At 46.8% G+C, this 15,052-nt stretch overlaps 1 protein-coding gene across 1 annotated transcript in view; it reads right to left on the bottom strand.

Annotated features, from left to right (window-relative positions):
• Positions 1–11,753, bottom strand: part of SYTL2 (synaptotagmin like 2) — an 81,865-nt gene extending 70,112 nt beyond the window's left edge. The window contains exons 1-2 of the mRNA XM_015558835.1: positions 11,261–11,753; positions 585–736 (exon numbers count right to left, since the gene is read on the bottom strand). Coding sequence (XP_015414321.1) covers positions 585–736; positions 11,261–11,361 — 253 coding nt within the window. The 5' untranslated portion in view covers positions 11,362–11,753. The remainder of the gene's footprint in view (positions 1–584; positions 737–11,260) is intronic.
• Between the last annotated feature and the right edge of the window lie 3,299 nt (positions 11,754–15,052).

Genomic DNA, 15,052 nt, shown 5'->3' with positions numbered 1-15,052 from the left:
GGAGGAGGGGGAGGAGGAGGAGGAGAAGGAGAAGGGGAAGGGGGAAGGGGAAAGGGGGAAAGGGAAGGGGAAAAGAGGGGGGGAGGAGGGCGATATACTTATCAATCTCGGTTATCTATGCTACTCCTCCTCACCATGGCATCTGAAGAACTCCCTTTTTCCTTCGCAGCACCCTGAGTCACTCAGCCCCACCCTCACCCATCCAAATAGGGCAAGAATGGGGAGGAGGAGGAGGAGAAGGAGAAGGGGAAGGGGGAAGGGGAAAGGGGGAAAGGGAAGGGGAAAGGAGAGGGGGAGGAGGGCGATATACTTATCAATCTCGGTTATCTATGCTACTCCTCCTCACCATGGCATCTGAAGAACTCCCTTTTTCCTTCGCAGCACCCTGAGTCACTCAGCCCCACCCTCACCCATCCAAATGCAGGGCAAGAACATTTTGAGCTGGAGGGCTACGCATTATGAAAAGTGTACGATTACATGCTGTTCCTCAGCGGATTTTAGTAACGATTCTGACACTTCCCGTCTCCCACCTCCTCCTTCCCAAACAAACGCTGGCTCTACATGTACTCGCCACGTCAGCTCACCTGCTACCTGGAGCCTCTTCTTCCTCATGGATGCTCTGATGATATCGGTGCCATGGATTTTGTCTCTGTGCCTCTTGGCCTTGGCTTCATAAAACCATTGGCCACTCATGTTCTTCAGCTGCTGGTCATCCTTAACTTTTTCAGGCAAATGCCTACAAAAGGAGAAGAGCTTTACTTTGCTGGGAACCCACAGTAAATAAATGAGTTCACTGAGACACTGCATGAAGCAATTTGTAAACGTACAGTCAAAATGAGCTCTCGATGTCTTAGATTCTAAGACTTAGAAGATTCCACACATCTCCCGGATGACTAACAAATGCATGTTCCCCGTTGACTGAGAAGTCAGGGAAGCCGGGGCCAACATTTTTTAAAAATTCAAAGATTTAATCCATGATCCCCAGAGGATGCCTGAAATTTCTCGAGGGCAGATCCACTTTTTGGCCACCGTCTTCTGTGTCCACTGTTCAAATGCAAATAACCCAGGGGAGGGGGATGATATATTAAGCTCCCCTAAGCCTTGGTATCCTTCTCTGTCAAGAGGGGTTAATAATAGTAAACCACCTCAGGGGGTTGCTATGAAGTTTAAATTAGTTTATGCATATCAGCCACCCTCTGCACATGCCTGCCACCTAATAAACACTCAATGACTAACTGGCAGGGTAGTTCTGGGCTTATCAGTCCTTTCCATTTCAGTGAAATGAGTTTATCAGAGATTTTCCTGGAAGCTCGTGGGGGACAGCACAGCGCATGACGTCTGCAGGTCGGGAAATGAATGCTGAAAAGGCCGACTGGAGAATCAGGAAAGATCAAATTTATGGGGCGGGGAGTGGAGAGTGGAAGCCGAGGCAGAGGCAAATTCCTTTTATGCAAATACTGCTTTGAAGGCTCCACGATCATTCATGCTCCCTGAAAAGCTAAAACCTAAAGAACAAACCAAGTACTGCCCTCCTGAAATGTCCCTAGTTTACACAGGCTGGAAAAATTACGTTCTGCTTCACACGTCTTTCTGTATCTCTCTATCCACCTCAATAAAATGAGAATCACAACATCTGCATTTTCTTATTCATAGAGATGCACTTAGAATCAAGTGGAATAAAAGCCTTAAGGAGACTTTGAACTGTAGGAAGATAATGTGCTACATAAATCCAAGAAGTCTTTATGCTTGTTATCCAAGCTAATATGCATACTTCCTCAAGTAGCAAATCGAAGTTTTAGCCAGAGAGTGGGTACAGTGGCCACACCATGCTGGTGGCAGGGCTGTGCATGAGGGCTGCACAGGCATGAGGGCATGGGAGAAACCGTAGGGGCAGTTGCCCTGGGTCTAGTAAGGCCCTTCCCTCTCTCCCACCCAGAGTCCAACTCTCTGCTGGGAATTCCACCCCTCTCCCAATTCCCTAGGAGCCCAGCCCAAAGAGGCCCAGTCAGAACCCTTGGACACACACTGTCATGACAGCGTCCCCAAATCCTACATGGACAGTGTCATCATTTTGTGGTTCTGCATCACCAGAGAGGCCATGGTTTTTATTAGATGTTTCTAATAGTTTTCCCATTGCCTAGGTTTCCAGCAGAGCAAACTCCTCCCCGGAGCTGCTGATGGAGTTTCGGCCTTCTCCTCCCTAAAAGACCAACTTTGAATTCAAGTCCAGAAGAGAGAAGTCCTTCCAGCTTTCCCTATTAGAGAGTGAGCCCCCAGGTGCAGGGCCTGAACATGTTGCTTGGTGTCTGAAAAGCAGTGGGTACTCATTTAGTGCTGTGGGGTGAAGGTATAGCATATGAGGCCCCTGACCGCCTGGCTTCAGGCTACCTTTTGGGATTCACTTTCCAGCACTTATCCCCATGCTCCCCACTGCCAGCACACTGGACTTCTTACTGTTCCCCAAACGGCTCTTTCATGACCCCTGTAAGCAGGAAGGTGTGGCAGGAGGACTATGGGTTTTGGAGTCTCCCCCAAATTGGGTCCAAATCCTAGTTCTGATTCCTTCTGCATGAGACTTCGGACAGGTCACTGAACCCTCTAAGTGTCATCTCCTTGTTTTGTAAAGTTAGGGGCAAATAAGACCTCTCCGGCAGGGCTTCGGGGATGAGTAAATTAGGCGTTTACCGGACAGTGCCTGGATCTTGGTAAGAGTCATTAGTGTGAATTCTCTGTGGGATGTCTTTCCCTCACTTCTCTGTGCAGCTCCCACACCACTTCGCCGCAAAGCCTTCCTCGATTCCCAAGGGCACAGTGCAGCTGGCCATTCTCCACGCTTCCACCACACCTCCAGGACAGAACTCACCCCACTGCGTTCCAATGATCTATTTGCACATCTGTCTCATCCGCTAATCTGTCAACTCTGCAAACTCCTCGGAGGCGAGGCCCACGTCCTAATCACCTTTGCAATGACGGCACCCAGCACAGAGCCTGGCACAGAGCTGACAGCCCGAGACTGTTTGTTGAGTGAGTGAACTAATGAGTAAATAAATGCTTGGCAGCCACCTCAGTCTGAGTCAGGCAAGAGATAGGAGAGGTCCTGCCACTGCTGGGGGTGAGTGAACCAGACTCCATCACAGGGGCAGTGCCTTCTGCTGAGGAGGCAGGAGAGCTCATGTCTCAGCCACGCGGGGAAAAGCATGATGAACCATGGCATCAGTCATCTTTTTCAAAAAGACCGCAAGCCCTCATAGCATAACAGCTCCGTTTCTTTTCATGAGATTCATTTACCTCTTTTTCTTGTTCAACTGAAAGGCATTTTGTAGGGGTCTTTGTGTAATTCTTGATTTCTCTTGCCTAAAGGACTATCTATAAGCCTCTTTTATGCTAAGCTTTCAGGACACAAGGGGAGTCAGGCTCACTGAAACACATGGCCCCGGAAAAGCTGGTAGCCACTAGAGTAAGGAATTAAGGTTGGGTTTTTGGCTCATTTCTTTCTTAAAAAAAATATTTTTATTGCTTTTTACAGGGAGAGGGAGAAAGAAACATCAATGTAAAACATCCATTGGCTGCCTCCTGGACATATGCCCTGCCTGGGAATTGAACCCACAACCCCTCGGTACACAGGACAATGCCCAACCAACTGAGCCACACTGGCCAGGGCATGGCTCGTTTCTTTTAAAGTGGCAAAAGAACAGCAAATTCTTGAAGCATTGGCTGGATAGCTCAGTTGGTAAGAGTACTATCCCAATACACCAAGATCGTGGATTGAATCCTCAGTCAGGGCACCTACAAGAATCAACCAATGAATGCTTAATAAGTGGAACAACAAATCAATGTTTCTCTCTCTCACCCTTCCTACCCCTCCAATTCTGAAAAAAAAAAAAGAGTAAGAAATTCTATCAAATTCAGTAAGTGCTATTTATGTATATCTTAACACGATAAACTGCTAAGTTTAATCCATTTCTTTTTCTATCTCAGTCATATGAAATATTTTATAGATGAATTCACGTGTCTGACATCAAAGCCCAAGTTTTATAAAGATGTAGATTTTAAAAAACCAAACACCCACTACCTAGGTGATGCTGTTAAAATCTTCTCTACCGGCCCACACTGATGTCTTATTCTTCCTGAAGTCTAAACCAAATTAGCATTTGATTTTCTAATTGTTATGCCATTTAGTTGAAGTGGAACGGGGGTAAGTTTCCTGGACTCACTTTTCATATGTTACCATTCTCTCCCCACATGCGCGTTGTGCTGAGTGAGGCGCTGCAGATAGAAAAGATGCTAATAATCACCCAGGGGCTGGTGGGCAGATGTGAAGGAGGAGACAGGCACTCAGTGCAGAGAGAGCACCGTCCTGCTTTCCTCCAGGCAGAACGGGGGTCATCCCACACTCCTTCCGCTAACACTTATGAAGCGTGTTTTGTACTGGGTCCCATGCTTGGCACTTTACATGTCTCATCTCATTGAATCCTTAGAATCTCACCATGATGTACAAAGACTTTAGTCAACTGCCAGAGACAGCTGTCTTGCCTCCTCTGTATGTTAAAGGCCATATCTGTTTGTCTGTTCATTCACTCATTCATTAATCCCCTGTCATAGACCAGGCCTATGGTTGGAATCATGCATTAAAAAAAATCAATCGACAGCCCTAACTGCAATGTCAGCTCCTGTGGTGCAGAGAGAGTGTGGGCACTTTCCGAGGAAAGCCAGGAGAGCCGTGAAGCCCTCCAGCCTGGCCTCCACACTTCCCCTGAGCCTTCCCCCTTCTCCAGCTATTCATCATGATTAGGCAAAGGCCTAGCATCATAGGCAGGACCTGGTTGATATTATCTAGTCAACTGGATAATAAGAATCAGCAGGCTGGCCAGAGAGGCTGACTGATCCATTTTCCAGCATTCAGATATGTGACTTGAAAATACTCTTAGATATTTATTTTGAATGTGAGAGCTGGGAGGCACTTTAGATAGTTACAAATGGACCCACTTTATATATAAAACAATTGAGGCCCCTAAAGTTCAGAGCTTTGCCCAAAGTCACACAGCACTGGGCCAGCTTGACTCCTGGCCAATTGTTCTTTCCACCACCCCAGCCTGCCTCTGGGAGCCAAACAGGATTTCGGCTTCTAACATGGCTATCACGCTTCACTCTTGCTACAGAGGAATTCAACCTTTGATAGAGAATCTGAAAACCAACACACGTGAAAATGAAATACACTGCAAATGATCCTTAGCATGGCAACTGAGGCAACGCATATCCCTTGGGTCACAGACACATCGCAGATCCCCACAATACGCTGAGATACAACACAGCGTGGGGCAGTGGTTCTCAACCTTGGCTGCACATTAGAATCACCTGGGAATCTTTTTAAAATCCTGGTTTCTGCGCCTCATCCTCTGGAAATCAGGATTTTAAAAAGATTCCCAGGTGATTCTAATGTGCGGCCAAGGTTGAGAACCACTGAGCTACACTGTTATGTGGGTGAAAGGGGAAAATGCATGGGAAGCTTTGTGTACAACATAGTTCCGTAACAAATGTTGGTTCCTTTCCTCTTTGCTTTGACAGAAAACACCACCAGAGGTCCTGGGAAGCAATGGCAACTGCCTTCATTTCAAAGAAACTAGGTCTTAAGGATGCAGCTGAGAATCATAAGAAGTGGTTGCGGCTGAGATGGTATCGACTATGAGAACGCCCATCACCACAGATGTGGTTGTGTGTGCATGGGGTGGAGGACGTGGTGCTGGGTGGTGCACAGACGCACATGAGCAATGATTTCCTGCTGGCCGTGACGCAAAGCCCAGGAAACACCACCTCTGAAGTGTGTGATTTTTAAGCCATAAAAGACTAAAATTACATGTGTATATGATGGTGCCTCTTAAAAAGTAAGATGGGGGAGGGGTGGGAAAGAGAGAAAAAGAATCCATCCTGATGTCTGCTTCACTGCTGGCTTGTGAAATGTCTCCAGCCGGTCGTTAGGGAAGCAAGCTGGGTAGAGATGCATGGTAGTAACGGGGCTCCGCACGCGTGGCCACCGGGAGAGGGGCAGCATGAAAGACAGTTGTGGTGGCAACAGTGACTTGAACTGTCATCTTCCAACTGTACCCCAGAGAACCACAGTGGAGATTCCCTTGGGTTCAAGTCCATGTTCTACCATTAACAGTTGAGTGATTTGGGAACTGGACATTTCCCCTGTCTGGCACTCATTCTTCTCATCCATGAAATCAGGATGGGAAGTAACATGTAGGCTACATCTTCTCCAAAGTGTCTCCAATGAGCTTGGATGTGGATTATTCAAAGCACTGGATATCTCGGGCATGGCAAGCAGATTTCAGTTTGAATGCCAAAACTCATCTATGACCATACGGAAAAGGATTCTGAGGCAGTGTCTGGTTTTAATGAGGACATTCATTAGTGATGTACTCATGGCTATAGGAGGATTATGCTCCAAAGTCTATAACAAGTTAGCATTGGAAGAACTGTCTCAATGTTAGAGGTAGGTGTGATTTTCTAATGTTTTACTTAAGCTAATATTACAATTACATAATTTAATTTCTAAAGCCATATACCAATCAGAATGACTGGGGCATTATAAAATCATGTGTATGGAAACAAGGTTGAGATTTTAACTCTGCAATTGACAATCCATTACATATATAAAGGCCATACATGGTAATATAGATGGTAAATTCCTTGAGGACTGGACCCATGTTTCAATCATCCTAGAAGTATCTTCATATCATTGTGCAGAGCAGTTCCCCATACTTAAGAGGTACTCACTTAAATTTCACTGCATTAAATAATTGAGAGTTTTTAGGAATAATTTCCTCCTAAGGAATCAGACTACTAACCAGAGACTTCTGTCCTTTTTCAGAGGTAAGGGTGAGTGGTGAAAGGGAATTAAAACATATGCATCACCTATTATGAGCTAAGAAGATTAAGGATTATTTTACTTAATCCTAGCTTTAGTCCTTTAACTTTGGTACTATGGTCATTCCCAGTCTCTAAGTTGAGGTCCAGAGAAGTTAAATAATTTGCCCTATAAACCATAGTTGATCAGTGGTAAGGATAGTCAGTTTTGACTCCAAAGTCCATGCAGGGAAGTTCTTTCCTGTGTCATGATGAAAGCCTCACCGTTCTTCTGAAAGAATAGTAACCATGAACAGTATGGGGTAGAGGGAACAGCACTGGACTAAAACCTTTTCTTAGCATGGCTTTAGCACTGACTAGCTATGTGACCCTGGGCAAATCACTCCCCCTCTCTGGGCTTTACCTTCTTTATCTATAAAGTGACTGATATGGGCCAAAACAATCTCCTTTCCAGAACTGTCCAGCTGTAACTCTGATGGAAGAGTCAAAAACAAGTAGCTGACAGATGGTGAGGGGGCTGGAAAACAAAAGCCTACTGAATAGCATTTTCAGAAACTAGACACCTAGCCCCGGCCGGGTGGCTCAGTTGGTTAGAGCATCATCCCGTACACCAAAAGGTTATGGGTTCAATTTCCAGTCAGGGCACATACCTAGGTTGTGGGTTCCATCCTGGTCGGGGCGTGTACTATGGGAGGCAACTAATTGATGTTTCTCTCTCACATCGATGTCTGTCTGTCTGCCTGCCTCTCTCTCTCTCTCTCTCTCTCTCTCTCTCTCTCTCTCTCTTTCTCTTTCTCTCTCTTCCTCTTTCTCTAAAAATCTTTTTTAACAGCCTACTGGTATTTTCTCTTTCTCTCTCTTCCTCTTTCTCTAAAAATCAATTTTTTAAAAACCACACAAACCAGAGACCTAGTTCTGGTTCCACCAGCCCAGGTGCAAAACACCCTCAGAATCATCCTCTTTGGGACAAGTCCCTTCAGTCCCAAAGGAAAGAGGGGATCAGAACCTGATTCCTCTCGTGTGGAGCAGGCCATCGGTTGGGCCTCTTTCAGTGCCCACAGGCTATGGGCTCGTGCTCACCTGCTCCTCCTGCACAGCATCAATCCTCCCCAGGCCCAGAGTCCTGGACCTACCCATGGCCTAGTCAACATGGACCTGACCAAAAAGTCCCCCAGAATGGTGGTGGTAAACAGGGCTTGGCTCACACCAGGTTCCAAGCCTTCTTCCTATCAGTTTTCAAAAGCAAAAATCAAGGGCAGCACCAGTAGCAGCTACGGGGCACCATCAGAAACAGTGGACGGAAGGAGGGTCTGCAAACCCACCAATACAAAGGGCTCGGTATTTCTGCTGCAGCCACAGACTGGCTGATGCCAGAGGCTCCACACCCATGCCCCTCACAAGGCTTGGGCAGAAGTCTGCATTGTTGAGGATATTTTCATCAACTACTGCAGGTGCCCAAGAAACACTTCACTCTACACACACAGAATCACAGAGCTACATGGAAGGCTCAGCAGGCTGGAATTCCAGGAGCCAAGAAAATACAGAAGTTGGGGGGGAACAAATCTCTCTTGCAAGGTGGCTGGGTAGATAGAGGAGGCAGAATTGCAGACCACACCCAACACCGTGAAAGTGGAAGGAATTGAAGGAACTTGCAGCAATCCAATATTCACAATTCAGGCTTCCTGAAGTAGGAGAAGGACCCACAGCTTTCTCCATCTTGTCTTCTGAGAGGCTAACGGAATTCCTACTTGCTAGAATCAACTAATATTTAAGTTGATTAATAGTTTCTCTGTGCTGCCCCCTCCCCTTACTTCTAAAATAAAATGACAAACAAAATAGATCCAGAGACATGGAAGCATGCAACAGGCTGATGATTCTCAGAGGGAAGAGGAAGGGAGTGAGAAGAGATTCACTAAAGAATTTATATGCAGCCAAACCAGTTTGGCTCAGTGAATAGAGCGTCGGCCTGCAGACTCAGGGGTCCCAGGTTCGATTCTGGTCAAGGGCATGTACCTTGGTTGCGGGCACATCCCCAGTGGGGGGCATGCAAGAGGCAGCTGATTGATCTCTCTCATTGATGTTTCTAATTCTCTATCCTTCTCCCTTCTTCTCTGTAAAAAATCAATAAAATATATTTTTTAAAAAAGAATTTATATGCATACTAGAGGCCCAGTGCACGAATTCGTGCACGGGTGGGGTCCGGCTGGCCCGGCCCCTGATTGGGGCCCAATCAGAGCTGGGCCGGCTGTGGAAAGGGGCTGTAGGTGATTGGCCAGTGGGCCCTGCCCCCAATAGGAGTATGGGGGCCGATTGGGGGCGTGGCCAACCATGATGAGGGGTGTGAGTGGTGAGCTGGCCAGCCCCGCCCCCAAATGGGGTGTGGGGGCCGACTGGGGCCAGTGGCCTGGAGGGGCTGCAAGGTTGGCTGCTGGCCCCACCCCCTGATTGGGCAGTTTGCTGGCCACAGTGGGTGTCATAGTGACCGGTGGTTCAGGTGGTTGGCTTTTTATATAGATAGATGTGCATAACCCATAAACAGACAATAGTGTGATGAAGGCCTGGGGGAGAGGGGACAAGGTGAAGGATATCAATGGGGGTGAAAAAAAGGGACATCTGTAATACTTTCAACAATAAAGATAACATTTTAAAAAATAATAATAAAATAAAATAAAAAGGGTGTAACAGTCCCACCTGACCACAACTCAGGTTGCGGTAACATGAGGATAACATTCATGAAAGAACTTTATGAACAGTTCCAAGCAGCTCTGATGGCTGATCAGTGTAAACCTCCTGCCTCTTCTGGGTAAACAGCTCAAGTTTCCTGCTGAGAATGGGGAGCAGTGGCCTATCCAGGGGACTGGGGGGAGGAGCATGACAAGGAACGAACCCCATTCTCATGATCTCCACTACCTACAGCCACCTCCTGTCACCATCACAGTTCAGAGTGCTACCTCACACCAAGACACCACCCCCTTTTCCATGGCCAGGCCCCAGGATGGCCTGTCTGCTATTGCTTTCTCAGGACGAGGAGGTGGAGTTAGTGAATGGGTACCTGATGACCAGGATTTGATTCTCACTTCAGACACCTATGGACTGTATGAGCGTGGGCAAGTCACCTGACCTGTCTCAAAGTCAATTTCCTCACACATCAGAGTGAGTGAAATTAGAGCCTCCCACATCCCCTAACTGCATAAGAGTGCTATGAGCTCAGAAGAAAGAATGGGCATGCGAGCCCTTTGCAATTCGTTAGGCACTGTCTAAACGTGAATTAGTGGTAGTGGCCATAGTCAGACACTCTGGCGTGCCTAAAGTGACTTCCGCATGTTCACTGATAAAGCATCACATCAGTTAGGGTCAGAATATGGGAAATGATGTGAATAAACCCATTATTCAGGATCCTTGTGGGCCAGCAAATAAAAACACGGCTTACGCTCCTTTGGGAGAACTACTGAGACGGGGATCATGCAGTTAATAGTAATCTATGTTTGCAAAGCCTTTCGCTGCCTCCAAAGCCCAACATTACAGGCAACGGTGGCAGGGCCTGGGCTCCAGCCTGCTCCCTCCACCACGTGGGCAAGTGAAAGTGGCAGAAATGTTGACGTGGACCATTTGGGCTCCTCCCAACAAGGACAGTGTGTCACAGCGGCCACTCCTTGTGGGACACAAATGAAAAACCGGCTCCCGCAGGGCCAATTTTAATTGCTCTTGAAACCAGCTTGAACTTTTCTGAAAGTATGCAGCAATGCGAGCTACTTCTCAATTTCTTTTCTTTTAAATATTGTATTAATTTCAAATATTTCTAGTTCGGTTTATAATTCAGTTTTAAAAAGTGTATTCCACCAAAAAAAAAGAGATATCAACATACACATATCCATATATGTGGATGTCGAAGTATGTGTTATATTTATTTTAGTTTTAATTCAGTGTTTTAAAAAGTTCAAGGAGCCCTGGCTGGTTTGGCTCAGTGGATAGATTGTTGGCCTGCGGACTGAAGGGTCCCAGGTTCGATTCCGGTCAAGGGCATGTACCTTGGTTGTGGGTGTGCAGGAGGCAGCTGATCGATGTTTCTCTCTCATTGATGTTTCTAACTCTCTATCCCTCTCCCTTCCTCGCTGTAAAAAACCAATAAAATATATTTTTAAAAAAAGTTCAAGGAATTTAGTTAGGTTTTGAATCAAGACTCTCTTTCTGGCAGGAGTTCTGTGGGATAAATTAAGAGATACCAAGGAGGAAAAAGTTCCATGCAGGAAGTAAACCTAAAATTGGAACCCATAAATTCAGGCTCCAAGTCAGAACTACCACTTATGGTTGAGGAGAAAAAACACACACAAAGTGTCTCATCTTACGAACTGGCCCTCTATCCCCCTCCCGGGAGGACCTCTTGGCCCGTTACCTGACTCTCTCATCTTCAACCCTCTTCAGGGCTGCATCCCGCTGCAGGACCTTCATGATGGTCTCCTGCTCCTCCTCTGTCAGGAAGCTTAAGTCGATCATTTTGAAAGGCGTGTGCAAAAACAACAGTTAAAAATCCAGCTTCAGATTCTCCAAGCTAAACAACTCTGACCGGAGCCCGGATGACTAAAAGATGCAAAAGCAACATGCAATGATATCTTGCTCAGTTCTGCAGCAAATGTCCTGCTTTGGCTCAGCAAAAGTTTTAGGTGGCCAATTGCAAAATCCTAAGTGCCCCTTCCAGGGAGGCAGGAGCGGCCTGTGGGGCGACGTGGAGAAGAGGCTCTCAGTAGGAAGCTGCATTCCTTGCCAGGCAGGTCACGGGGTCCTACAGCGGCATTTCCCCTCACGCCCCTTCTCTGGACCAGTTAATTCTCCTCCAGTACTTGTCACCAGCTCGAGAGCGTCCCCAGCATCTGAGCGCCACTGACCTGGAGAATTGGGAGACAGGAAATATCAGTGCGAGGTCCTTCCTGTACGCGTTGCTCTTTACTACAAGATTTCAAACATGCCTGGGGGTGTGAGATGGTCTCTGAGATCAGGGAAACCAGTTCTGCTGGCTTCCCAAGCAAATGGCAAATGGGTCAGGAAACATGCTTCTACTCAATGCCGGACCACCTCCCCGTGTTCACGATCCACTGAGGAAAGGGATGTTGGCACCAAGGATCTGGTTCTCAAACTCATGGGACACTAGGCTAAAAAGTCACAGTAAAAGTCAGCAAGACCAGGAAGACATGACTCCAGCTGCCAAGTGACTGTGGGTAAGAGATTACAAATAAAAATTCCCAAATGCTCCCTTCCTCATGAGTAGGAATGTGCCACGGAAGGACATCTGTGTCTGTAATGACAGGAGAGCTAGGATCAGGTAGAGGTAGTTTGCAAAGCAGTGGGAATTGCCGCTCTTCACCTAGTCCTGCCCCTAACCTTTGCAGGGCCTGGAGCCACTCACCAAGCTTGTCTCCCTTCATTTCTGAGCACGAAGAACACTGACTGGTATGTGTATATAAATCGGGGGAAAGAAAGAGGAAGAATTTCAAAATACCCTACCATCCAAAGTGAGCATTTTAAAGTAGGACAACGGGCAAGAATCTGGTTTTCTCCGAGGCATCTTAAACCCATGCGCAATGGGAAGAAGGTGAGATCTGAAGAATGCCCCAACCAGCCAGGACTTCAGAGATGACCAACTCCAGGACCGAGGTTCTTTTACCAAGCGCAGTGCTGCACATACAGTGGATGCTAAAAACCAGGTGTTCAGTATGTATTAAAGTAGCCTCCCTTGGGGATAAAATGGAGTGTGTACACTAGTGAGTGGTTTCTATGAGTAGATTCTTTGTTTGGGCAACTACTGGGAGTACCCCCTCTACCACTTGTTAGCTAAGAACCATTAGGCAAGTTACCTCCTACTGTGAGGCTCTGGTTCTCTCATTGTACTTGACAATAGGACCAAACAAAATAGCACATACCTTGCATCCTGTACCAAAAAGAGCTACTAAAACTATAGTCTGGCTTCCTTTCTGAATTCACTCTTTTGTTTCATCCAGCTGAATCAGAGTGCACTTGGTTGTGTGCTTCCCTTTTCTCTTTTGAACTATGTTTGCTAGCTCTCCCATGAAGTCTGGCTTCGCGGACAGGTACTCCGAAGACCTTTGTTTTATCTTCCTGTATCTCTTTACAAAATGTCCAGAGAGACTGCTCAGATAAATAGTAAGACAATACTTCATTCTCTCTCTCTCTCGCTCTCTCTCTCTCTCTCTCTCTCTCTCTTTAACATTTTGCATGCATTTGCCTGCTATTCATCTTGAAAACTATTCATCCTTCAAGATGAAAGTCTCCACCTCCAGGAAGCCTTCCTGAACTTCCACAGCCAGAGTTAATAGCAGTCGTAGATTTGCTTATTGTTCCTAACTCTTTGTTCCCTTCCTGGCATAGAACTGCACAACCATGTTGCCCTTAGAGCGAGCAGAGTATTCATCCCTACCTGCCTGATATTGGGCTTGGCCTGTGACTTACTGTGGCCGATGGAATGTTACAAATGTGAGGTAAGCATAGGCTGTAGATGTGCTGTGTGGTCTGGCTCGGCTTCTTATACTCCAGCATATGCCACAAGAAGAGGTTGCCCCAAGTAGCTATTGCCTCTCCAGTCTGGGTGCCAGAAAGAGAGATACAAGGACAGACCAGAACCTGACCCACCTGAAGCAGGGTCACCCCAGCTGACCTGTAGCTATGGAAGTAAGAAATAAATACTTGTTGAAAGCCACTAACGTTTGGGGTTGTTACATAGTATTTTTGTTTTGTTTTGTTTTTATTTATTTTGGAGTGGAAGGGAGTGGGATAGACAGAGAGAGAGAGAGAGAGAGAGAGAGAGAGAGAGAGAGAGAGAGAGAAACATCAATGTGAGAGAAACACGTAGATTGGTTGCCTCCTTCCTGGACAACCGAATGAGGTACATGCCCTTGACTGGAAGCGAACCCGGGACCCTTCAGTCTGCGGACAGATGCTCTTCCTACTGAGCCTAACCATCCAGGACCATACTATTTTTGACTTCACAAAAACTTCTCCTCCATCTGTTTACCTCCACTGCTGTAATTATTTGTCTTCCTTTAGATGCTACCATTCGACTGCGAGTCTCTCAATACGAATAAATAAGGGAACAAGTAAATGGATGAAGGGACCTAATGCAAAGACAGAACTTCACCAGGGGCCGGCTATCTCAATTCTTCCATGCACAGTAGCTTTCTTTCATGCCCGGTAACTTCCCAAGATCTCAAAGGCTGGCAAGGAAGTGGATTTAGGCCACATTCTGGGAACCATGTCCCCGATGAGGCATTGCACTGCTCGTCCTATGGTTCAGTGGGAGATTGTTGTTAAGTTCAATGCAGGGGCGGGAGGTCAGGAAGAGAACAAAAGGGAAAAACCACTTAGGTTGTCCAGCAGTGTTAGCTGGCAGGGTGTTAAAGGGGGAAATGCTGGTTTCCACACCTTCGGGCAGAACTATAAGCAAAGCAGTGCTTCTGTGTAAAAACTTCTAAGGGTTGAATGTTTTCCTAAAAATAAGCTTTCAGTGAGACAAAGGGCAATATCTTCATTTCACAAGCGAAGGCGTGAAGGGCTGGAACCCTTGGTTCCTAACTGAGCAGCCAGGAGTCACTGCCCAGCCAGATGGCAGGAGAGCCAGCCCTCAGATGGCCATTGGGGCTCTTCAATACCAGGTGCTCCCCGATTCCCAAAATCTGGGGTGTTACCTGTCATGGGAGCTAATCAAACATTTCATCCACTTAACATGCATTTACTGAGAGCCTTTTATGTCTGGCCCTGTTCTAAACACTAAAGAAACGGCAGTTAATAAAACAGAAATAAACTTCCTGCCCTTTGCAGAGCTCACATGCTAGTTGCAGGAGACAATGTTCAAGCTAAATAACTATGGGTAGGTCTCACTGAGAAAATGACACTTGGACAAAAACTTGGGAGATGAGGAAACAAGCCACGCAGGGATCAGGGACCTGAGCGAGGAGGGTGTCTGGTGTGGTCGGGAACCCTCAAGGAGGCGAGTGCTGAACTCTCCGACGGGCCTCCTGGGAGGGAGCAGGGCCAGGAGGACAGGGCGGAGCTGGTCAGAGAGGAAACAGATCAGGCTGTGTTAGGTTCTGTATGGGCTGTAAGATCTCTGGCTTTTTCCCTGAGATAAAGCAGCCTTAGGAGAGAAAGGAGGGAAAAAAGAGAGAGAATAAATATT

This window comes from Myotis davidii, unplaced genomic scaffold (genome assembly GCF_000327345.1).
Source record: "Myotis davidii unplaced genomic scaffold, ASM32734v1 scaffold430, whole genome shotgun sequence".
NCBI classification, from domain to species: domain Eukaryota; kingdom Metazoa; phylum Chordata; class Mammalia; order Chiroptera; family Vespertilionidae; genus Myotis; species Myotis davidii.
Note: the sequence above shows the minus strand (reverse complement) of the source record. Positions and strands in the feature narration are given on the sequence as shown.